This window comes from Notamacropus eugenii, chromosome 4 (genome assembly GCF_028372415.1).
Source record: "Notamacropus eugenii isolate mMacEug1 chromosome 4, mMacEug1.pri_v2, whole genome shotgun sequence".
Classification (NCBI taxonomy): Eukaryota; Metazoa; Chordata; class Mammalia; order Diprotodontia; family Macropodidae; genus Notamacropus; species Notamacropus eugenii.
The window spans coordinates 421403545-421429001 of record NC_092875.1 but is presented as its reverse complement, the minus strand read 5'-3'; the positions used below and the strand labels follow the sequence as shown (position 1 = coordinate 421429001).

Here is a 25457-nt window from a genome sequence, read left to right as displayed (position 1 = left end):
GAGAGACCCAGTTAGGACTCGCAGGCCGGCGGCGGCCCCGGCCACAGCCGGAGCCCCGGGCGCAGGCCCCACGCCCGCCCCGCGAGCCCGGGGGGTGGGAGGGGGGGAGGCGGCCCCGAGAGGGGGGGCGCCCGGAGCGGAGGGGAGAGGGCTAGCGGAGGGGTTACCTCGTATCCTGAGGTGCTTCAGCGAGCGGCCGCGGACACTCGCCGCCATGTTGACGGGCTTCAGTCACAACACCGGAAACCTCGCCCAATCGCGCGAGAGCCCCCTTCCCCTCTCCCCCGCCCTCCGCTTCCTTTCCTCCTCCCCTCCCCGCCCTGCGCTCGCCTGGCCTAGCCTCCGCATCCTCGCTCCTCCCCCTCTTCCCTTTCTTATCGCGAGCCAGGCCGGGGCGGGGGCGGGGCGCGGGGCCCAGAGCGGGAAGCCCGGGGCTGGCGGGCGCGCGTGCCTGCGGCGGAGGCGGCGAGGCTGGCCTTAGCAAGACGCCCCCCAGCCCCCTCCCCTGCAGACGAGCGCGTGGCCGCGGGGTGCCCCGCGAGGACCCCTCCCCCACCTCCGCTCCGAGTTCCGAAGGGGAATTCCCCCGGGAGGCTCGCGGGGTGGGCCCCGGCCGGCCGCTTCGTGGCGCGGGGCGAGGCCGCCCACCCGTGCCCGCGTGTTGTGCCTAAGCTGCCCCGTGCTTTGTATTTGTCCGCGAAGAATTTCCTCGCTTCCTTCACGCCACGCCCACCCTCCTGTAAAACACTCTCCTCCCCCCCCCCCTCGTTTTTTCCACTAACTTGAGATTCTGCCGAAGAAAATTGGCTTCATGGGGGGCGGGGGGGGCCTAGCGGAAAGCGGGGTTCACCTGCCGAGCTGGAGCCCCTCGTGTAGTGAGCGCAGTGAGACGTTGGGACGTGCGTGACCCTCGAGGGCAACCCCGCGTGGCACTGCGGAGGACCGGCGAAGACGAGGACTCCATTAGGTAACCTTCGTGCCCACGATGCCCTCCGCGGCTTGTTCGTCCCCTCTAAGTGGTGGACACGTAATTCGTGTTGTTTGCCCGGATCCCGTAACTTGGAGGCTTGTTGGCTAGATGTCATGCCGGGAAGAAGACTTTTAGCTGAGAATGTCAGGAATATAAAGCTTGTCCAGACTTTTTATGCAGCCGTGGAGAATTGGGAGAAAGAACTGCAGTTTTAGGTTGTTTTTTTTTTTTTTTAATTCTCTGGTCTTAATATTATTTCCCTTGAGATGAGCCTAATGTTGGCGATACCATAATGGCCAGCGTCCAAGGGGATGTAAGACTTAATATGGTGTATCGGAAAGGTGGACATCCAAAAACATCCCCTGCTTACAATGCTGTATCAGTTCCAGGATTTGCATAATAAGTATTTAATTTAATTAGTAGTAAGTATTCCTAGAACTCTACCTGCTGCAGTAGCAGAGGGAGGTAGAGGAGGGAGCTGGAAAGTCTGCCCATACTTCCCCTCCTCAGTCCTCGCAACTCTACTGAAATTAGATTGTGGTTACTTTGTATATATTTTCTGTTTACTCATGTATTAGGAGAATTGTACAATGAAGGCCTAGTCTTTAGAACGTAGGCTCTGCCTCTATGGAAGCTTAGTGAGCCGAAATCAATCGCTGAGCAGTTTAAAGTACCAGCTATGTGCCAGGCATGGTGCTAAGCCGGGGAGATACAAAGAAAGGCCCAAGACAGTTCCTTACTCTTGAGGTGCTCGCAGTATTATGGGGGAAGACAACATGCAAACAACCTCCCAAGTCATCTCTCTCTCCTCTCTCTCTCTCTCTCTCTCTCTCTCTCTCTCTCTCTCTCTCTCTCTCTCTCTCTCTCTCTCTGTGGATTTGTGTATGTATATATACAGAAATCAATTGGAAATAATTGGAATATAAATCATAAAATAATTGGATAATCAACAGAGATAAGTCACTGGAATTAAGAAGGATTGTGAAAGGCTTCCTGGGATTTTAACTGCGACTTGAAGGAAGGCAGGAGGCAGAGGTGAGGAGAGAGGGAATGCATAATAAAGGAACCTTTTTTCTCTCTGCTCACATCTGTACCCCATCTCCCCCATCCTCAAAAAACTGTCACTTGATGCATCCATCCTCACTAGCTATTATCCTGTGTCTCTCCTTTTTGTAGCTAAACTCCTTGAGTAGGCAAACTGTCTACTGCAGGTGACTCCCAGTCCTTTTTTCTTTTAACTCTTTGTAGTCTGGATTCTGACTTCACCATTCAAGTGAGAGTGCAGTTTTAGTTCATTCAACTGAAATTCCTGTCTCCAAAGTTACTAGTGATCTCTTAGTTGTCAAATGTAATGGCCTTTTTCTCAAACCTCATTCTTCTTGACCTCTCTGCAACCTTTGACACTGTCTCTCACCTTCCACTTAATGCTGTCTTCTTTCCAGGTTTTTGTGACACTGCTTTCTTCTGGTTCTCCTGCATATCTAAACCCTTTCTCTGCTTCCTTTGCTCCCTACCTGGAGCTCTCTCACTCCTCATTGCTGCCTTTTGGCGTTCCTAGTTCTTTCAAATCTGAGCTAAAGTCCCACCTTCTTAGAGGAGCTTTTCTCAATCCTTAATATTGAGTCTTTCCCTCTAAAAATTATCTCAATTTGTTTTGTATATCACTGGTTTGGACAGAGTTCTTAACACAATGTCTCATTGAAAGCAGGGACTATCTTTAACCTTTCTCTTTAACTTTACCCCCAGCACTTAGCCCAGTACCTTACACATAGTAGATACTTAATAAATGCTAGTTGAGTAATTGATTGGCTTTAGAGCAGTCCCTGATATTTTCTTTTTCCTGTCTTCTTATGCATGATGGTAAAAAGGCTTTAATTGGCTACTGAGCTGGAATTGAGAGTGCATATGAAAGCAAGGAACAGACCAGTTCTCACTCTCTTCCCAGGTGGCCACTGAGAAGCTGGAATTGCTGTGGGCTTCTGGTTAGGATAGCAGCCTCACTCCCTGATTTGGCTGTGAACACATGTTGCTGTTTCTTCTGTCTTAGCCATATTTCTTTTTTCCTAACTTTAGGTGACTGAATATCAAAGATAGAGTGGAAAAAGGTATGACCTTGTGAGCTTTTAAAATCAGAACCATCAAGTTGGTTACAGTCTTGCTGTTGGAGTACCTAATCTGTGAGGAGCCAACTCTGAAGAGGTACCAGCTTAACCCAATGAATTAATCAATCTGGCATGAGAGACACCACATCCTTCAAGCTAGGAAGCAAGTCATCCTTCTGCTACACCATACCTAGAAGTTGTTGTTGTTGTGTTTATAGTTTGTTCTTGAGGAGGACAGTGACATCAGGATGATGACATGACTTGTAGTTGACTTTGATTTGAGGGAGGGAGGGCTGTGCAAGGTCACCAACCTCACTTACTCACAACCTTACTTCTCCTGAGCCATCTGTGTCCAGTAAATTTGATGGAAGGAATATTTTGTAACAATCACTTTTAGGTTTAGAACTGGAGTAATAGTGAAGAGTGTACTCCCATTTTGGGTTGTGCTTAGGTCCTTGACCTATATTCTTTGAAAATATCCCTTGTAACACCAGTTAATGATAATGAGGGTGTTAATTAGCTACTGATATTGGATAAAACACACCAGATAGAGGTTCATAAGCAACAGTACTAGAGGAAGGCACTCAGCCCTCAGTGTTAGCTATGCAGCGGAGAAACTAATTGCCAAGGCCATGAGGGTTCAGAAACTGAGCCCAAAGACATAGGTTCATCTTTCATGTTCATCCTTGCCTTCTTTTTCCCCCTTCCCTCTTATTATAGAGTGTAAGTTTCTCAAGGACATGAACTGTAATTTTTTTTTTTTATTTTTGTTTCTCCAGTGTAAGTATAGGGCTTGGCAAGTAGTAAGAGGTTTAAATATATTATGCACACATATGTATATCCATACTGTGATGGGACAAGCATTTTTCTGAAGTAAATTCCTTTGACTCCAGTTTACCTGATGCAGCTTCCTTGCCTTCCACTCCCCTTCCCCTTATAGCCAACATAAGATAGAGCTAGGACCAAGCTAATTCTGGGGTCTAATATCTCTTCTCTTACCTCCCCTTCCATAATGCAGCTTTTTAAGGGCATAAAAACCCCTATCCTTACTGCATTTTCTTGCTATTTTAGGGCAAAGTAAACCTCTTGTTAAATGTCCAGTGACTTGTCCATGCTTCCTTTTATCAAACCTGGACTAAGAGTGGAGTGACTCATACATTTAATGTAGTTTTGGCAGATCAGGATTAGATGAAAAGGCTTCATGGCTCAAATAGTGTTTGAGTTGGGGGAAGAACCCTGAAATGTGGAGGAGGAGGGTCACGTGATCAGATGGCAGGACATTCCCTGACTCCCTCTTGACAGAGCTCTCCTGATTGTCTATGGAGAGTCCTCTCTGTGGGTAGAGGAATTAGATTATTGGATACTGGAGAAGGCTGCTGACAGGGTAAAGAAAATGTCAAGACCAGCACTCCCTGGATGTTGTTGACTGCTCTAAGTAAGTTGGATTGTGAGTGCAGTCAAATAGAGTAAAATGGCCTGGTACATTCAGCAGCAGCTAAAAACAGAACTCTCAGCTTTCAGGGACCATGCAATGAAAGTCAAGAGACAGCTAATACAACTAGTGACTGCACATGTGAAGAGATCTCTCTCAAGGGGTACTGAGGGTTTCCTGCAAAGAATCAACCCTATGATCTCTGATCTAAAGGTTCAGGTTCCTGCTGATTGGAGCCATGGGACTAGAGGAGAGCAGACTTGGGGCAGAGGCTGGGGCACTCCCACCCAGGGTAAGGAAGGTTCAGGCTTATCTTGTCACTACTCATAGGAGGGCAGGCAGGTAGTGCAGCTTATAGAGCACCAACCTTGGAGTCAGGTGGACCTGTATTCAAATTCTACCTCAGACACTTACTAGTTGTGTGATGACGCTGTTTGCCTCATTTTCTTCATTTGTAAAATTAGCTGGAGAAAAAAATGGCAAACCACTCCAGTAATTTTGCCAAGGAATACCCTAAATGGAATCACAAACATTTGGACACAACTGAAAGAATTTAACAACTCTTAGGAGGAGGATAGTGACTTCCTATCTTGAAGGCTCAGGAGATGGGTCCCTGTTCAGTGGGAGAGGGTTCAGTTGCTTTCTGGGGATTTTCAAACAGAAACTTGAGGAGTCCCTAGGTGTGTTCTAATGGAACCTACATCAAGAGCCTCTCTGCTGTGGACTTTCCATAGCCTCAGATAATTCTCTGAACTCTTATTTTAAAGCGTGAACTACATTTGCTTTTAAAAGAAATATATTGTTTCTTTTTAGATGGCTGATAAGATTATTCACACCTGGCCTTATAAAGATGGCAGCCAGCTCACAGTTGGGGATCTACAAGGGAGTTGGTGATATTCCTAAATGAAATGGATTTAATAAATTGGATTTATGCATTCCCCTAAGCCCAAGCGTTCTGTGTAGAGCTCTGCCCAAATAGTTTCTGACTTTAGCTAGGTTCTCCTCCACCACGCAACCATACAGGTGTGGGTTGATCAATTATTGAAATCTAAGCAGGAGCTCTGGATAGATGTGACTTGGGCAAATATTTTTGTCCATGCAAAAAGATACTCTAAGATTTGAGGGAGAAGTCTCAACCCAACACTGCCATGCTAGGTGGTCAGAGACCAATTCACCATTCTCAGGAGGGGCGTTTAGGTGTGGCTACTGAAACTTCAGGTTGATAAAGCAATTGATGACCAGGCCTTTGAGGCCCAGTAAATTTAAGTTCCAGGGCTCTAGAGGCCCTTTAGTCTTACCCAAGCCTGAGGTATTATCTAAGGCAGGGCTTCTTAAACTTTTTCCACTCACCACCCTTTTTTGCTGAGAAATTTTTGTGACCTGGGTATACAGATACATAAAATAGTTATACAAATCAAGCATTTACTGATCAGAAATCATAAAGAAATTTATTTTAAAACAATTCTTTGGTTTACATGTAATTTTACCATTTATTAAAGATGAAAGCAGATTTGCCTACTAAGGAGATGCATGTGCTTATTTAATTTTACATAAAAAATTAAATCTTAGTGGAGTATTTGATACTGAAGGACATGAAACATCTTCAGAATTTTTCAGAGTTGATTGATATTTTGATTTTATAATCATCAATTCTGAGCACACTGCTTTGCATAAATACATAGTACAAAATGGCAGAAGTATGGTTAGGGCCATTTCAGAAATTGTTGGAAAGTCTGTCCTACTCCCAAGCCAAAATTCATTTAAAGACTTTGTATGTACAGTAAAAACACTGTATTTCATAACATATAATAGTATCCAATATGAGTTAAGGTGTTTCTGATAGCATTCCTTGGCATTGCATGCACAATATAAAGTGCACATGTTGTGTGTCCAAAACCAAGGCTGTAGGGATGTTGCAAGATGCAACATGGGCAAGTGCTGCCAGAAACACCTTGGATTCATTATACGTTTGATTTTGAATTAATTTTTGGTCATTGCACATTCAGAAACCTTTTACTGTTGCCAAATTTTTTGTGACCTTCCACATTCAGTTATCCGACCCCGTATGGGACACCAACCCAAAGTTTAAAAATCATTTGGATCATTTAGGGAAAGCTACTGAGGACAGTCCATGGAAGAAAGGCTTATTATGACCTCAGTTTCTATGGGGATCCTTTCAATGACTTCTAGGCATGCGTTTTACTATGGATAAGGTCAAATGGAAACTCTTAAGAGTTGCTGGAATCATCCCACGTAGTTATGATATTTCTCCTTCAGTGATGAAGATGAAGAAGGCTGGAATACTTTTTTGTACTATATCCCTTTCCAACAACCCTGTGTTGCCTGTGAGTATGACAAATGGCACCTAGCAGCTTACAGTAGACTATAGGAAGATTAACAAAGTCATCATATATATCTCTAAAACTGTTCCTGTGTTGTAGACCAGGTTGCCCAGGCCTAAGGTGAATGCTATAGGACTTTTCCTGTGGCTGAGACTAGTCAGGAGCAGTTTGTTTTTCACCTGAGGAGTCCAGTGTGCCTTCACCATCTTTCCTCAAGACTTCCTGCACTCTCCTTCATACTGATACGTTAGAATGGGCATACATGTGAAAGAACCCTTCCTCCTGGAGAGCACTGGGGTATACCATGATATGGATGATATAATGTTTACCAGACCAGATGAGGCCACAGTGATGGAGGCCCAATCAGATTTCAAGGAATACAGTAGAGAAAACCCAGAGGACTCCAAGCATTGTCCAGAATAAGGTATTGACCCTTGCTTTCTCACAACCTCAGAAACTTATTGGACTCCTCAGATTTTTCTTGAGAACCTACATTCCCTAATTAGGTATTCTCATGATCCCCCATTTACCAAGTCACCTACAAGTCTATATCTTTCAGGTGGGGCCCATAACAGGTGACAGCCCTGGAAGTTATAAAATAAACTCTCTAGCAGTCTCTGCCCTTGAGTCCTTTTAACCTTGCAAGATTCGTGTTTCTGGAGGTCTCCATCTATAAAGACCAGGCCTGCCTGTGGCAGGCACCAAGTTGGGAGCAGAATAAGCCACTGTTAGGAGTCTGGAGTTTCAAATTCCCTAGAACAACCAGTCACTATACCACTTTTGAAAAGCACTTGCTTGCCTCTTACTGGTCCCTGACTGCTCAGTGAACAGATGATATAAGGTCATAATATCACCCTTTGTCCTACGTTGCCTATTGTAAGTGGGATGATGCAAGATGGTCTCACCAGCAAGCTGGGTTAAGCACAGGAGACTTTGATTGCTAATTGGTACATTAGAAATCATGCTTGTGTGGATTCCTCTGGTACTGGTGCCTTTCATAAACAGGTAGTGACTGTGCCAGAGCATAAAGCCTCCAATCCAGACTTTGGATCCGTGCCTCCTTTACTAGCTCAGTGGGCTCCCATCTATAAAGACCTGCCTCCTAAAAAAGGCCATTTTGTCTGGCTAACTGATGGCTTTAGTCACTAAAAGAGAGTAGTGCAACTGGATTTCAGAAGCCACTATTCTGGTAACAGGAAATACCCAAGGATGTAGAGGTACTGGCAAGGCTTTCCAGTTGGTTGAAGTCCAGGCTACAGAGCTGGCATGTGAGTGAGCATTAGGGGATGGGGTAGAGAAGATAATCTATACTTGTTCCTGGTGTATTGTTAATGTATTTTTGCCTAATTTGAAGATTTTTTTTCTATTTAATAATAAGCCTGTATGACCTGCTTAAATCACATGGAAGCCTAAGTCACATGTGGTGGGAGGAGCTTGCTGAATGGGTGGAACAGGAAGGGTGGAGCAGAGCTGGAGAAAGTTTGCCAGAGAAGTTAGAGTGGAGGAGAAAGGATGCAGGCAAGCATAGCTAGTCTTGTGAGTGTTTGATTGTGGGAAGACCTCTGTACGGGCAAGGGAAGGCTTGGGAATGGATTTGTCCCTGCAGTGCTAATGTATATTGACTTCTTGGTTACTGTGATGGATTTGGCTTTATGGTGTTGGGATTTGGCTTTATGGTGTCTGAATAAATGTTTTTCTTCTGCCTTCTACATGGAGAGTCTGTTATACTTTGTGATTCAGAACTATGCTGCCACGTTCCTAGTTGCCATTGGTGCTGGGAATATTGCCTTGGTGATACACCTGGGTGTGAGCTATGGTTCTGGCCAAGTGGTCTGGAGAGTATAGGACAGGACAATCAAAGGTTTTTCCTCTTGAGGATCAAGACCAACGGAAGAATTTCACTGATGCTCCCCATTACATGCAATGGTTTGTGGGGAATGTCAGCATTCATCAGAGATATATGTTAAGCAACCAGGTTGGAACTGCTCCAAGAATAGTAGAGTTTGGAGAATGAGTCTGGTATCAATTTGGACATATAGTAGACACAAAAATGATCCCCTTCACTAAAGACAAGGTATGTTTTCCTAACCCAAGTGGCCCACAACCCATCCCCAATTAGCAAAATGGCACTCTCCCATTTCAGGGCAAGAAACTTTTCTTACTAATCAATTTGATTGCCTATGTCAGATGTCCAACCTCCCAGAAGCCATATCTGTAACAAATCAATGCTTCCTAGGAAAGGTAAAGTGGTTTCTTGGATCCAGGTTCCAGGTTAACTTATTTGATAAGAAATAACTACATAGATCTGATTGATTTCCTTCAGCCTTTCCTTTCATTTTCCCTTCTCTCACACAGAGCTGCCTTCACCATGAGGCCCATGCGCATCACCCCCCACCCCCATCCCGAGAGCTCTATGTACCCTGGAAAAGTATCTCAGATCTACCTCAATTGACAGGTTCTCTTTCCTTTTTGACGGTTCAGGGAACTCTTTCCCAGAATGAGCTCTAGGGACCAAGGGTTGGTACTTTTGGAGGGCATCTTGCTTTCTAATAGCATAGGAAAAGTTAAAAAGTTGTCATATAACTCTGGATGTATAATTACCTGGAAGAAAGGGGATCCCTTACTTGACTTTGTGGTAATTCTGAGTCACTTGAAAGTGAAGGGGAGTCCTTATTTAACTACTGTGGAAGAAAGGGGCAAAGATTTTTTATCATTCCTCTGATGTGGCTCTTGGTGAGGGGGGAGTTTTGGCAAGTGGTCCAGGAGGGTGTAGGTGGGTGGCAGTAAAAGGAGAGCCTCTGTATCAATTTAGACCCTGGTACAGGTGGCATACAAGAGGCTTATACCCTCTTAGCCACTTTACTATAAATGACCCTGATACATGACAAAGAGTTGTTGACCAGGCCACAAGTACTTCTGTTGTAGCCCTGATATTTTTAGAGCTACTCCTGTTCATCTTTAACACCTTACATAGGGAGAAGAAATCTACAACTACCCTGGAGGTGCCCTTATTTGTGCTAAGACTCATGTTTGTGGTGTTGCTTTGGTTCACTGTCACCACCTTGCATTAGGATACTCATTGTGAACTGCATCATCTACCACATTATCAGAATAATAATAATTAGTTCTTTCAAAGGGGGAGAAAAGATCTAGAATTTCTTTTGTTGTCCTCTACATTTATTTGTTTTCTTTGTTTGTTTTCCTTTTCTTCCTTTTTTCCCCCTTTCCCTGTTTTTTCCTTAATATTGCCTGTATAAGAAGGACTGTTCTACTACAAGTTTTGTAAGCATTTAAATGGAGGAAAATTCCCTAGAGAACCGTGGAACCTTCCCTGAAAGAGGTGGCATACGATAGGACCAGCATTTTCCTAAGGCAGCTTGCTTCAACCCCAGCTTCCCTGATGGCCCCAACTTCCTTATACAATTTTTTCCTCTCCTCTCCCCTAAATTCTACAGGTAATGTAGGGTAGGTCCAAGATTAGCTGTTCCTGGGACCTGATTGGCCCAGAGTTTGCGGAGGCAGTTTCTGATCATCTAGGGGCATAAAAAGCTCCAGCCATGTGGATTTTGCATCTGTCAGAGTTGTTGTTTGCCTAAGATCACATGAGTCACCAAACTCTGTTGACATACTAACCAGACATGTTTCTACAGGGTATATAAATTTGCAGGGAGTGTGTGTGTGTGTATTTGTGTGTGTCTGTGTCTGTATATCTATATGTGTGTGCTTGGGCCTCAGAAAAGAGGTGTCAGTGTTAGATACAGAGATCTGAGAATCTCTCTCTCTGTCTCTATCTTTCTGTCTGTCTGACTCCCCCCCCCCACACACACACATACTGACAGCTTAATAAATATTTGTTGATTAATTGAATCCTGAAGACTTCTCTCTAGGATATAGCATATTGCAGTGCTTAGTTATCCTTGTTTTTGTACTTTTAAGGTATTTAATATTAATTAAATTGAATTTCAGGGTACTAATTTTAATTCTCAAAAAGCTATGAGTTGTGAACCTCAGTGTTTTTAAGTTTTCCATTCCCACAGTTATTTTTAACCTAAATTATTTATGTTGTCAGTTTCTCAGTTAGAATTTGAGAAACATCAAGCAGTGGCATTTGTTAAGCCACTTATTCTGAGTATGTCATCGTGTAAAGATACAAACTTTAAATAAGACAAAGTCTCTTCATTAAAGAAACTTACAGTCTAGAAGCGATAAGATGCCAACCCAGTTACCTATAATACATTGTATTAATGATTCTGACAGATTCATTAGAGAGTTACAAAGCAGTGCTATATGAGTTAGATTTTACACATCCATCTTTGAGATGTTCTCTTTCCTTCCTTGAAGAGTTAAGTATCTGGCTCATGGTCTCTCCATCACAATTCCCAGTTCCTCAATCAATTCAATTCCCAGGACCTACTGCTCTAATTTACCTCAGCAACACCCAGAAATGTCCATATCCTTGTTCTTACTATCACTCACAAGTGTTCCACTTCCATGTTCGTTGACTTTGAAATTCCTTTATGAGGTTATAATCTTTTCCCATGCCTTGTGATCCTTCATCACAAACTATTTTTTCCTCTTGATGACCTCTATTCTCCTTACTCCTCATTTCTTTTTTAAAAATGAATTTGTTTCTTTTTTTACATATTTTCAGTATTCACTTTTATAAGATTTTAAGTTCCAAATTTTTTTCCCTCCCTCCCTTCCCCACTCCTCAAGACAGCAAGCAATCTGATATAAGCTATTCATGTACAATCATATTAAACATATTTCCATATTAGTCATGTTGTAAAAGAAGAATCAGAACAAAAGGGAAAAACGATAAAAAAGAAAAAGGAAAGAAAAAGTGAAAATAGTATGCTTTGATCTGCATTCAGACTCCATAGTTCTTTCTCTGGATATAGATAGCATTTTCCATCATGAGTCTTTTGGAATTGTCTTAAGATCATTGTATTGTTGTGAAGAGCTAAGTCTATCAAAGTTTGTCATCACACAATGGTGCTGTTATTGTGTACAATGTTCTGCTTACTTCACTCAGCATCAGTTCATGTAAGTCTTTCCTGGTTTTTCTGAAGTCTTCCTGCTCATCATTTCTTAGAGAACAATATATTCCATTACATGCATATACCACAACTTGTTCAGCCATTCCCCAATTGATGGGCATCTTCTCAGTTTCCAATTCTTTGCCACCACAAAAGCCACTCTCCATTTCTTTCGAAGACCCTCCCTGAAATGGGCACACTCTTTATCCATTCCTATTTAGATTCTTGGTGAATTAGTCCAATTCTATACTATCTTCTACACTGGAATCCCTTTCCTGCTTGTCATGATCATGCTTTCCCAGACTCCAAACTTGGATCACTCCCATCCTCTACCTTTTTTTCTCTTATTCATGAGATATCAAATGAAGTTGGAGAAAAATCCCAAAACCATGATGATCAGGTCTGCTAGCAGTTTATGTTACATAAATTCAAATAGGTCCTTGCAGTATCAGGCAATCCTTTTACTCCTTCCTAGCTGATTTACTATCCCATTCAACATAGTGGTTACTCTAAACTTTATCATCTCTCTTTAATCTTTCCCCTGCCCCCTATTCTCTGATGTGAATATCTCACTTCACACTTCACCAAAGCAATTGAGACCATTCACCGAGAGCTTTCTCTTCTCCTGTTCTTTCTTCACATCTTTCAGATCTTGTATGATGCTGCAGTGCCAACTCATTGTCATCTTGTTTTCTACCTTGACTTCTAATAATTTTTTATTATATTTTCACAAAATAAATCCTAATTTCCTTCTTATAGTTTGTTTTCTTTCCTGAATTAGGACATCAGCCTGTTCTTTCCTATACTCATTTGGTTTACTTCAGAATAATGACTCCAATTTATCCATTTTTTTTATTTTAAATACCATCTTCTTAGTATTTTCCCACTCATTCTCTACTTTCCACTTGGTTGTCACCTTGTCAATGAAATAGATATGTTGCCTTTATTAGTACATAATATCAGTAGAATATCATATAAAACCTCAAAGAATATAACAAAGAGAATGCTCTATGTGGGGCTAGGAATGTGGAGAGTTGGGCAAGTCACTTAAAACAATTTGGAATGATGCAAGAAAAGTTACTCAGCTATTTGTACTCTTTGATCCAGTTATCTCATTACTGTTTTTATATACACAAAAGATTAATTACAGCAACAAAAGACTCACATGTACAAAAATATTCATAGCAGCACCATTTGGGTTGTACCTACCTCACAGGGCTGTTGTGAGGACCAGAAGTTACATGTGTAAAGCACTTAGAACAGTGCCTAGCACATAGTAGGCATCATATCAGTACCAGTTATTATTATTTGTATTAATATAAAACCACAAACAAAATATGTGGCTAAGGTTTTGGTAATGGCACAACAAATTTTGTTTTTGGATGTAGCAGGATGTTGTTATGTTAAAAAAAAGAAGGCTTGTTTGAAATGAGGCAGCATGGTACAGTGAGAAAGAATGAAGGAATTAGAGTCAGAGGACCGGGGTTCAAATCTTAATTCTGCCACTGACTAACCTGGGTGACTTTGAGTCCCAGTTTCCTCATCTGTAAAAAAAAAATGAGGGGGTTGGACCAAATGGCCTCTGATGTCTCTTCCAGCTCATCATCCATGATCCTATAGAAGTGTAGTATCCAAAAAGAAAACTAAAAGACCATATAATGACTACAATAATGCAAATTAAGAAAAAACTAGAAAAGCAATGTAGACTATTCGCTGGAAGGTCAAATTCCGAATCTAAAGCTTAAATTCTTTGGCCACATAATGGGAAGATGGGGACTCATTAGAAAAGACCTTGATGCTGGGAAAGATTGAAGGCAAAAGGAAAAGGGGACAGAAGAAGATGAGATGGATAAATCACGAAAGCAACAAGTATGACACAAAGAGTGGAACCTGACTGAATGATTGAATAACCAGAAAAGCTATAAAACTCAAATACAACAGATGATGTTGTTTCTAAATTATCAAAATGCAAAATCTTCCTCTTTGTTGGCAACTGAGAAACTTCTAAAGTAAAAAGTGACTTACCTAACATTCCCAATCACTCTATTAAATAGTGAAATGGAAAGAGGACTGGATTTGGAGTTAGAGGACCTGATTTGAATCTAGGTTCAGTCATTTGTCTATTTCTTAGAACTCAGCTTATTCATCTATAAACTGAGGGAGGTCAAACTGGATGAATTGTAGTCTCTTCCATAGCTACACTTATGACTAAGACCACTAGTTTTGGTCATCCTGTTTTGTGAAAAGTCACACATTTAGAATGATATGCAACAGAATAAGTTGATATATTTTATAATCCTATATCCCTGGTTATTACTAGAATTAGTATTTGAATTAACCTCAGTCATGGAAGAGTATTAATAATATTTGCTGATTCTTGTATAGACTTTAAAGTTTACAAAATACTTATCTCTACCTTATCTTACTTGACCCTTATAGCAGCAATCCTTTGGGATAGGTACCCACAATATAATTATTCCCATTTACTGAGGCTCAGAGAGATTGTGTTGTCCAAAATCAAAGATCTAAATTTCAGAGACATATAGGCAGCTAGGTGGCATAGTGGATAGGGCACTGGACCCTGAAGTCAGGAAGACCTAAGTTCAAACCCACCCTCAGACAAGCTATGTGAACCTGGACAAGTCATTTAATCTCTGTTTGATTCAGTTTCCTCATCTGTAAAATGGAGATAATAATAATAACACCTACTTCCCTTGGTTGTTGTGAGGATCAAAAGAAATAATAATTATAAAGTGCTTTGCATGTAGTAAGTACTATATAAATCTTTGCTATTATTATTGTGCGAGAGTCAAACCCTAGTGTCTCCTGACCTCAGGTCCTTACAAGGACTAAAGATAGACATTTTACTCTAGCTTTAATTTTTGGGTGATATTTCCCATAATTGATAATTTCTTATTTTGGTTCAAGGATGTGATTATGGAAATCACTTGTTATTTTTATGTCTAGCTCTCTTAGGAATTTTTCTGGCAAAGGTGCTTAGAAATCTGAAAGAAGGAGACATTTTTTTCTAAGATCAATAATGCTTAGTATGAATCAAATGAAGACAAACATTGTGAAATAAGGTTACAAGTAGCAAGTAACATTGAAAAAAGAATCCTCTAGGAATCATATTTGGTAAATAATAAACAAGTCTGTTCTAAATATTTTTGTTGTTTTGTTGTTCAGTTGTATCTGACTCTTTTTGACCCCCTTGGAGTTTTCTTGGCAGAGATATTGCAATGGTTTGCCATCTCCTTCTCCAACTCATTTTACAGATGAGGAAAGAAAGGCAAACAGGGTTAAGTGATTTACCCAAGGTCACATAGCTAATAAGTGTCAGAGGCCTGATTTGAACTGAGGAAGAGGAGTCTTCCTAACTTCAGGCTCAGCACTGTATCCACTGCCCCACCTAGCTAGTAATGGTACTATCATCTTCTTATTCCTGGAAGAAATGCCCTTCTTAAAGAAGCCCAAGATCATGGGTGGAATTGGAGTTAGAGGACCAAGAACATATTAGCTTTTTACCTGCAAAGTTATATTTCCAATTCATGTTAAGCTTGCAGCCCACTAAAAAAATACAGTTTTCTTAGACAAACTGATATCTTGCCATGCCTATTGTATCTTGTGCTTTTGAAGATGATTTTTTTCAATACAAATGTAAGACTTTACATTTATTCCCATTTTACTTCATCTCATTAGATTCAGTCCAGAGTTCTAGCCTTTCAGTGCCTTTGGGGATACTGAATCCAATGTCAATTGTGTTAGCTAGCCCTCCCAATTTTATATCACTTGCAAATTTTATAAGGATGCCATCTATGCCTTTATCCAAGTCATTGATAAAAGTTGGAGCAGCACAAATCTGAGGGCATTCCACTGGAGAATTCTTTCCAACATTCATGTTTGCTCCTTGAGTGTAGCCATGTAACCAAATATAAATCTATATAATTATATTAACATCTAATTCTTTGGTTTGCAAACTGAGGGCCCTGGCATGGCCCCAGGGAATATGTAATTAACCAGTTGGTAATTGGGAAGATAGATCCCATCCCATTCTCCTAAATAACCAGTCATGGTTTTTCTTTCCAACACAACCACAACTACCCTTCACCTTTTACTACCCACCCTCATTCCATACCCTGTTACTGCTATGTAAGCTCCCAACCTTCCTCTCTTTACCACCTGGCATCCACCCCCTCAGGGTAGTTATAACTTAACTAATCTTGATTAGGGGACTGAAATAGCCATTAGAAAAATACTGGTCATCCTGGCCCCGCACCCAACCCTCCCAGCATACCTGCTCCGTTGTGGTGATTGCCTCATAGCTATGGTAGACACATTCTGTTAAGGGGCGGGGAAGGGTGTCTCTGTGCTCCTGGGCCTGTTGCCCATTGAGTAGGAGCTCTGCCTCTCTCCCCCCCTGCCATTTTTCATTTTATGTGTAACATAGGATAAACAGGCATCAAAGGTTTGTGGTGCACATGACAGAATTACATGATTCCTCCTCCCTCCATTTCTCCTTTGAGTTTTCTATGGGAGCACCATCATGCTGTCATTTATCTAGGTTTGTAATCTTGGGGTCATCCTAGAGTCCTTATTCTCAGCTCACGTGTCTAAGAAGTTGCCTGCTTCTGTTGTTTCTACCCCTATCAGAGCTATGAGGTAGCTTGAAAGTACAGTATGTAGAGAGCTAGGTCTAGAATTAAGACCTGAGTTCAGATATGACCTTGCATACTTACTAGCTGTTTTACCCTAGGTAAGTCACAACCTTTGTTTACCTCAGTTTTCTCAACTGCAAAATGGGTACAAAGCACCTACCTTACAGGGTTGTTGTGATAATCTAATGAGAAGTTCTTAGCACACCACCTAGCATGTAATAGGTGCTTATATAAATTCTTATTCACTCCCTTTCTTCCCTATTGCATCTCTTCCTTTCACTGCACTCAGTTACTCTTCCATCACTGGGATATATGGGATGCTTGTGAAAGACTAGTACCTCTGGTGCGGGGGCTTGTGAAGGCCTTTTCAGGGATGCTCATCCACCCTTGGTGTCCACCTATCGTCTGTGGCTCGAAGAAGCTGTAGAAAGTGTAGTGGTCCCACCTTGGTAAAACATCTTGCTTGGCTGGCTAAATCAAGTTGAGGGTAATCAGCATGTCTCAAACTCTTTGGTGAGTTAGCAGAATATCTATCTCAAGCATGTGAAGATGTTCCTAGGCAGAATGGGCAGATAAAAACACTTTATTCCAACAGTCATGAAGGTGATCGAACCAGCACCATGCAGCACTGAGAGTTTTGGTCAGACATCAAAGATGCTAAGGTCATCCAATGCATCCTGGGTCATAGCCAGTCATCCTGACTTTTGTCTTGCACCTAGACTTCAATGGTTCTGGAAGAAAGAGAGGGGCAATTCAAGTGCAAGTCATCACCCATTGCCTGCTTTACCTCAGCATCATGATGTCATGGGTCCTCTTCAAAAATGAAGGATAAATAACAACATCCTACCACCTCTCTCTTGGATTAATGCAGTGGCCTCTTAATTGCTCTCTCTAGTTTAAGTTTCATCCTAGCTGATCAAATGATTCTTCCAAAGTGCAGTTCTTACCATGTCAGCCCCCTACTTAATAAACTCTAGTATTTCCCTATGAATTAGGTTCAAATATGAACCTCACTGTCTGGTATATAAAGTATTTCACAACCTGATTCCAACCTACATTTCTAGACTTACGCTTCATTATTTTCTTTACTGCACTCTACCATCAAATTGACCTTGTTTTCCTTACACTCATACAAAAACACAACTAAAGTGTGCAAACATGAATAGTTAACATAAGGGCCACTGCTGGCACTAAGGAAGCTGAGGTACTGGGGAGCTTTCCTCTCCTTTACCACTAAAGGGCTCGTTATGTACTTTGGACTAGGTTCAGTCCTAGGGGAATCTAACAAGAGGGATTAGGTTCCCTTTTCCCAATACTTTTCTGCCCAATACATCCCATACTGGTAGTCTCAGAGACCATTTGCTTATAAGTTAAATTTTAGATTATGTCTACTTTTCCCAGAAGGGGAGAAGCAGAAGGGTACTCAGTGTACAATATAAATCAGTTATGAGACAGGTATTTATTTCCTATGCACTGAAGACATATTAAGCACAAAAAATCTCAGAAGCATATAATGACAGAAAGTCTTAAAACAAGATTCTATAATAACCTATATTTACGTTGTACTTTTCCAGGAGGTGGACAGTTAAACCTCATTAGAACATAGTGTAGTTTATACAGCAGCTGAATATGCAATGTAACTTTTCACCTAGATTCTGTGCTGTCTGTCCCCTCAAAATCTGTGTCTACTGGCCAACCTAGCCAGAGCTTGGGCTCTTCCTCTTGTTATTTTTTCCATTTACACTGTTGACATCATTTTCTATATTGTTTTCCTGTATTGTTCTACTTACTTTACTTTGACATCAGTTCATATGTGTCTTTCTACATTTCCTAGTATTCGTTATATTTATCCTTTCTTTCAGCACAGTAGTATCTTTAGCCATTGACACCTATTTTATTTCCTATTCTTTGCTTCTACCAAAAGTATGGCTATAATAATTCAATTTTACTTGTTTTTGAATTGTGCGTTGAATATCTATACATAAAGATGGCTCTTAAGGAAAAACTGTTATGTTCAATGAATATTATGACCTAATATTTGTTGTATGGTTTATCTCTCAAGAAGTTAGATTTCAGCTTCTTATTGAGCATTTTTCTTCCGTCCTTTCCAGTTCAAAGGTCATTCTCTTTGGCAGAGAAATCAGAATCAAAATTAAAACTGAGTTCTGCCTTCTCTTTATCATCAATTATCATCACCTTTTCTATCCCAAGTAGGAGTCCTGTCTCCTCTTTGATCTGCTTTTTTTCAAAGTAGCTTTAAAAAAAACCCATCTCTGTTTCATCATTTCCTGGGGCATGCTTTTATTTACCCTCATATTTTCTTCATATATCTTCTTTAAAAAAAAAAATCTGTCACTTAACTTCTTAGCATCACAGGTACCTCTCTAAAATTATCCATTGCAGAGCATTTACTGGTTTACGTTGGTTGAGAAAAATCTCCAAATAAAAATTCCATATACCAGAGAATTCACAGGTCTAGATAAACTAAAGTCTAAACTTACTGGTGAGTTTCCAGTGCATCCAAATCACTCTCTTTAGACAACTCCTATTTTATAATTATTTCCATATTTAGCTTCAATTTTTTCTTCAGTGTTTCCCTCCCCTCTTGGGCAGACTTCTCCCATAGAATTTTCATCCATAAGATTCTACTTATCCTTTGTCTCAATGTTTTAGAATCTGTTCCTCCAAAAACACTACATCTAGGTTTCCTCTCCTTGTCTGTCACAGACTCTAACAGCACTACCCTCCACTTTAAAACATTTTTTAAAATTCAGTTTGAACTTAAATACAAAAAGACAACAAAAACCCATTCCTGTGTACACAACACAAAAAGAGGTTTCAGTAGGAAACTATGAATCTCTATTTCAGTTTACTTTTTTGAAAAACTATGCAATAAATACTACACATGATTTTCAAAACTACCCTGCTTTTCTGTTCTTCCTTTTGAATTTTCTTTTGTTCTCTACTATGCACTTTTTGTTTTTTTCTCCCTCCCTCCCCACCCCACATAGATGTGTATGTGTGTGTGTATGAAATCATACTACAGATACTTTTATTCGTTAGTTCTTTTTCTGGAGGTGAATGGTATCTTTCTTCATAGGTCCTTTATAGTTGATTTGAGTATTTATAATATTCATAACACAGTCATTTACAATTGGTCTTCGAACAGTATTGCTGTTACTGTATATCACATTCTCTTCATCTACTTATTTCACTCTTTATTATTTCATACATGTCTTTCCAGTTTTTCTAAAATCAATTAGCTCACCATTTCTCGATCACAGTCATGTTCTATCACAATCACATGCCACAACTTGTTCAGTCAGTCCCCAATTTATGGGCAGCCCTTCAGTTTCTAGTTCTTTGCCACCACAAAGAGAGCTGCTATAAATATTTAGAACATCTTTTCCTTTTACCTTGATTACCTTGGGAAACAGACCTAATAGTGGTATTACTGGATCAGTGGGTGTACACAGTTTTCTAACTCTTTGGTCATGGTTCCAGAATGCTGTCCAAAATGTTTGGATCAGTATACTGTATCCCAATTTTTCTACATTCCCTCCAATATTTGTTATTTTCCACTACTATCATTTATCCATTCTGTCAGGTATGAGATATTTCAAAGTTTTTTAATTTACATTTTTCTGATCAATAATGATTTAGAGTATTTTTTTTGTATAACACTCTCTACTTTTTATTATTTTCACTGAAGCAAGTAATTCTACCTTTTTAATGAGAATCAGTTTCAGATTAGACTTTCTCCTGGTTTATTCCTCCAAATTTAAAAAGATGAAATTGTAAAGAAGTCAAGGCAAGCCTAGTAGTAATCAATTGCTTTCCTTTCTGTTTGGTGATATCCAGATCATTGAAGTCCCCCAGCACTACCATGTCCAGGCCAGTATTATACTCTGTTTCTTGAACAGATATTTCTTCTTTCTATTCAGGTGGTGTCCAGTAAAACCCAATGAAAAAAACCTCATTTTTGTTACTTTCTCCATTGATACTTTGTTCAAATGCTACCTACCATCGCGTGTCCCCTTTATTTCCCCAGATTTCCTCACATGAGTTTCTCTTCTTGATGTACAAATCAACCTTTGCTCACTTCCCACTCCTTACTAAATTTGTTTCTTTTTTCTTTTGAACAGTGTAACAATATTCAGCCATATTCCAGTCGTGGATTTCATTCCATCAAGTTATCAGTAATGAGAAGAAACGTTTGAACAACAAATATTTGAGATAACGTTTACTTCTTTGAATTAAGACTTCTAGTATATTTAGCTTGTTACCTGATTTTTGTGTATTTTGTATAACACACCTTTGAGGCCTGGATTTCAGTACTGATTCACTTTTTAAATTTTGTTTCCTGTGAACTTATGGGTATCTCTACATTTTATCTCTTTTACATTAAAGGATATACATAGATACTTTTTTTTTCCCATCCTCCATTCTTTTAATTTAAAAATTTTGGTTTTGCTTTCAAGACACCCAGCTTTTTTATAAGTCCCATCCCTGGCCAAGTACCTATCATTCTTATATTTTTAAGCCATGGTCCAGAAATACAAACTCTATGCTAATGTTTTCTCTCTCTCTCTCTCCTTCCCTTCCTCCCTCCCTCCCTCCCTCCCTCCCTCCTTCCCTCCTTCCTTTGTGCCAGCTATTCACTTACCAAATCAGTTTTTCTTTTCTCTTTTGAATTCCTCGCTTTCAGTGAGAAGCAGTGTCAAAAACACTATGTTCCTATGATTTTCAGTTTCTTATACAGGATTTCGAAATCTTTGGCAATGCTTTCTAGGTTCCTTCTGGCAATATCATCTGTGCTCATGTCAATCACCAGAGTGGGTAGTAGTCATCTGTTTTGACAAGTCTTGGGAGGTTCTCTATTATGTCTTGGATACATACCCTGGAAAGACAACAGCCCTCTCTGTTGTTACAATCAGATTGATTTTGTCAGCACCTCTGTACCCCTGAGCAAAGGGTTTTCAACCATCATCACTCTCCTCTTCTTCCTCTGACTCCTACTGGGTGATCTCTTATCAGAAGCAGCTGTGAATCTACTTTATCATTCATTGGAGGATAAGCACATGCCTCCTTCTCAGAAGATCCAATTCCTTCCTCTTCTGAAAAAGGCTCAGATTTATTCTTTTTATCTCCAAGTATATAGTTGTCCATTTTCTCTTCTTTCACTGCGTAAAATTCTTTTACACTAAAACTTCCCAACAGAGGTCAGCCTTCCCCTTTCCCATTTCAGATCCTCTTCATCACTTCCCGCCCCCCCCCCTTGAAGTTCCACTTCCACGTTCTTGGGGTTTTGTTGCTACTGTTTTTGTTTTTAGAGCATTGCTATGTCTCTGATAATATCTAGTATGGAGATTGCATTCCTTGAGGGCTTTTACCTTTCTCTTGGGATCTGCTTCCTCAAGTAGCCTCTTAGAGGAACCACCTTAAAACTCACAAGGACTCCAAGACTGTACTCTGATGATAACTGGTAATTTTGTCAATACAAGCAACACAATCCTTAAGGAAGGCTACTAGTAGAAGTCCTAGGAATTGGGGCAGTATTTCACAGATATCAACCTAATAGCAACCAAGAAGAGTCTGCAAATCTGAGTACAAACACACACACAGTTTATATATAATACGTATGTATACACATGCATACATACATATGCATATGTATATATTCACATGTCTTAAAACTACTGGTTGTGAGTTCTTCATTTCTAAGGAGTAGTCTTAAGATCCACATGCTATTCAAATTGCATACAGCACATTACAGCCATCATACTTCTATTATGTGTAATTTTTGTTGTTCAGTCATGTCCAACTCTCCATGGATCCATTTAGTGTTTTCTTGGCAGATACTGGGGTGATTTGCTATTTCCTTCTCCAGTTCACTTTATAGATGAGGAAACTAAGGCAAACAGTGTTAAGTGACTAGTAACACAACTAGTAAGTGTCAGAGGCCACATTTGAATTCGGAAGGATGAATCTTCCTGACTCCATGGGGGGTACTTGATGCACTGTGCCACCTAGCTGCTGTCATCTTTACAACTAGGTTTTATTGTATGTAGTCTTTAAGCTGGTGAGAAGATAAATAACCACACAAAAGGATTTTTGTGTTTTTAAAAGAATTTTTGAATAAGATATCAGGGATGTCAACAGGCTTACAATTTCATAGTTTGGAATAGTGGAAATATTGCTAGAGTCCGAGGGCCTGGGGGCACATCTCAGCATTGCTACTTGCTACTTTTATGACCTTGGACCTTTATTTGCTTAACTTTGGGGAGGGAGGGTGAGGGGGGCTCCAGTCTCCTAATCTGTATAATCAGGGGATTAGACCAGATAATCTTGATGTTTACTTTTAGATACAGATCTGATCCTATCATCTCTGAATAAAAATTATCATCTTGCTTAGGTAGAAAGGCAAAAAAGGTATACTCTGGCCCCAAACACACATCATCCATAGGAAGAATGATGACATACTTTGAACACAATGCAAGTAAGGCACAAAAATAAATAAATATATGTGGTCAAAGTGACTCACAGTCCCAAGTGCCATGTAGGGTCCTGAGGTCCTTTTTCTCCTTAGTGTATTCCTCACAAAACCTGATTCACCATTGCCAGATTGGGCTCTGTCTTCCTTGGCTTTGCTGCCAGGGATCACCCTCAGTGAAGCTGTTTTCTGGCCCTTAATATCTCTCTGTATCCATATCTTCGTCAACTGGGTCTCAAACTGTCATCAGTTGACCCTCCAGTGACTTCATGGGGCATCTCCCTGTAGTCAAGTAGCTCCAGTGGTCGATGCCATGACAGAAAGAGAAGAGAGAAAAATTCCCTCTTCCTCCCAAGTGACAAAGACCTGGGTTCTTCTCCAACTGCTGGCTCTTGTCTCCACTATCTGCAACTCTTGAACTCCCTCCATTTTTGACTCTTTTTAGGGTTTAGCAGCTATTTAAATCCCTCATGACCTATTTTCAGTTTTGCCAAACAATTTTTTGACTCTGGAAGAGTTCATACTCTGAAAAGTGATTACCAAATGTCACCATCTCAAATCAATTCTTGCGGGGGTGTGTGTGTGTGTGTGTGTGTGTGTGTGTGTGTGTGTGTGGGTGTGGGTGTGGGTGTGTGTGTAGGGAGCAATCAAAACCCCCCTCCCTGACATACATAATACCTACCCCTAAACTCCTAACTTTTGATTCTTTGCAAATGTGCATGGGAACTGTTAGTGTGGGGTTCTGTCTCACCAAATCTGGAATTATAGAATGTTTTATTATTTAATGTGCCGTAATCATGATATTTTATTTTGCTGTAACTAGAGTAGAGTTTGTTCATTGCTCTTGTTTTCTGTGGACTTCAGGATTTAACTTGGCAGTAAAATGATACAATAGATACACATTAGAATTTACTTTATAAGCAGGAAGTCCAAGCACTTAAAAAAAAAAAAAAGAATCCATAGAATTTTGGCCTTGGGTGACTCTTGGTAGACTCCCATCTACCTAAGCCAGTCAGCTCTAACGGAGACTGGTCCACTTTACAACTGTTTAGCAGTTTACCATAGGTGAAGTCACTTCTAATCCCCATCTTGTCTTTTCTCCCAAATATTTACTTCCTTTGCCTCAGCTCATCTGATGAGTAAGAACTACTCACATTCAAACTTGGTTCATTTCCCCATGATCTACTACTTTCCCCTCTCCACCAGTTGATGGCAGAGAATGACTGGAGGAAGGCTACTCTTAATTCCAGCTTCTGCCAGCCCAAATTCTTTTCACTTCCCTCACCTCTTAGAGGCCTGGACTGACTAAAGCAGTTTTTAGTTCCTTCCTAGTAGAATCAGGAAATGGGTTATGTGTATATTATTCCCAAGTAGGGGGCTGCTACAACTTCTTACAAATAGATTTACAAGCCATGTCATAGATTCCCCACTCCCTTTCGTATTTGGATTAACGATAGGCTATTTCCTTTCCTGGCATAGAGAGTAGACCTTCCATTCACCCCCTCTTGAATTTCTGTGCTTGTAAGTATCCTTTGGAAGCACTGTGACTGGGGAAAAGGTTTCTTGTATTGCTTCAAAGTCAGAGCAATTTCCTTTGCTAGCAAGTGTACTGGACTCGACAACCAAATCACCATGGCAGCACTCTTGCCACACCCCCACCACCACATTCCTGCCAGGTCCCCTTTTAGGTTGGTGTGACTGAAACTATTCACTTACATCGTAAAAAGGGTGATAGGAAAAGCAAGAAAAAAAATGGATTGTGTATACACATATTTTCAGTTTTTTTAAAACAAGGTTGTTTGGGATTGAATGGTTTAGGCACCAGGAGAAGCTAGCTTGACAGAAACTCAATAATGTTATGAAAAATTATGACTCAACTCTTTAATATGTTCTTTTAAATGCTCATCCTGAAGCACCAAAGCCAAAAGTTGACCTTGGATAAATGTGAATGTCATTTTTTTAGTTTTAAAATTTAATCCTCAGAGTAAGAGCAGAAATATCATGTTCCTTGAATCAGCATGCAATTTGTAATATTCCCGCATTGAAACAATGTTTCTTGTAAGTCTTTCTGTTTTCTAATTTTACATTCTTAGAAGTAGGTTAATCTAGTTCAAAATCACCCCATTTCCTTTTCTTTCTCTTTTCTTCTTCTTTCTTCCTGACTTTCATAAAAGAGGATTTTGTTCTCCTAAAAGTTGAAAACATGATAATTCTACATTTGAAGAGTTTTTTTTCTCCTTTCTTTTTGTTTCTTCTTTTTTAAATGAGTTCTTGCAATGTGTGAGAACAGGATGGCCAGGAATATTTAGAGCCATCTAGAATGAATTATTATGAGGACACAAATAGGATCTGTGATTTCACTGGTATTGGGAATTCCTTAGATGAGGAAATTCATCCTTACAAATTCAGGTCAGTACCTTTTCT

At 40.4% G+C, this 25457-nt stretch overlaps 1 protein-coding gene and 1 long non-coding RNA gene across 5 annotated transcripts in view; one reads left to right on the top strand and one right to left on the bottom strand.

Annotated features, from left to right (window-relative positions):
• RICTOR (RPTOR independent companion of MTOR complex 2) overlaps positions 1 to 508 on the bottom strand; it is a 129631-nt gene extending 129123 nt beyond the window's left edge. For all 3 annotated transcript variants that reach the window (XM_072605765.1, XM_072605767.1, XM_072605766.1), the window contains exon 1: positions 168 to 508. In XM_072605765.1, coding sequence (XP_072461866.1) covers positions 168 to 216 — 49 coding nt within the window. In that variant the 5' untranslated portion in view covers positions 217 to 508. The remainder of the gene's footprint in view (positions 1 to 167) is intronic.
• A 90-nt stretch (positions 509 to 598) lies between these two features.
• Positions 599 to 8114, top strand: LOC140501805 (uncharacterized). 2 transcript variants are annotated; one of them, XR_011966357.1, is made up of 2 exons: positions 599 to 967; positions 3044 to 8114. It is a non-coding gene; the product is annotated as an uncharacterized lncRNA (long non-coding RNA). The 2 variants fall into 2 exon arrangements; XR_011966358.1 differs by having other exon boundaries at positions 599 to 1185.
• Positions 8115 to 25457: the final 17343 nt, after the last annotated feature.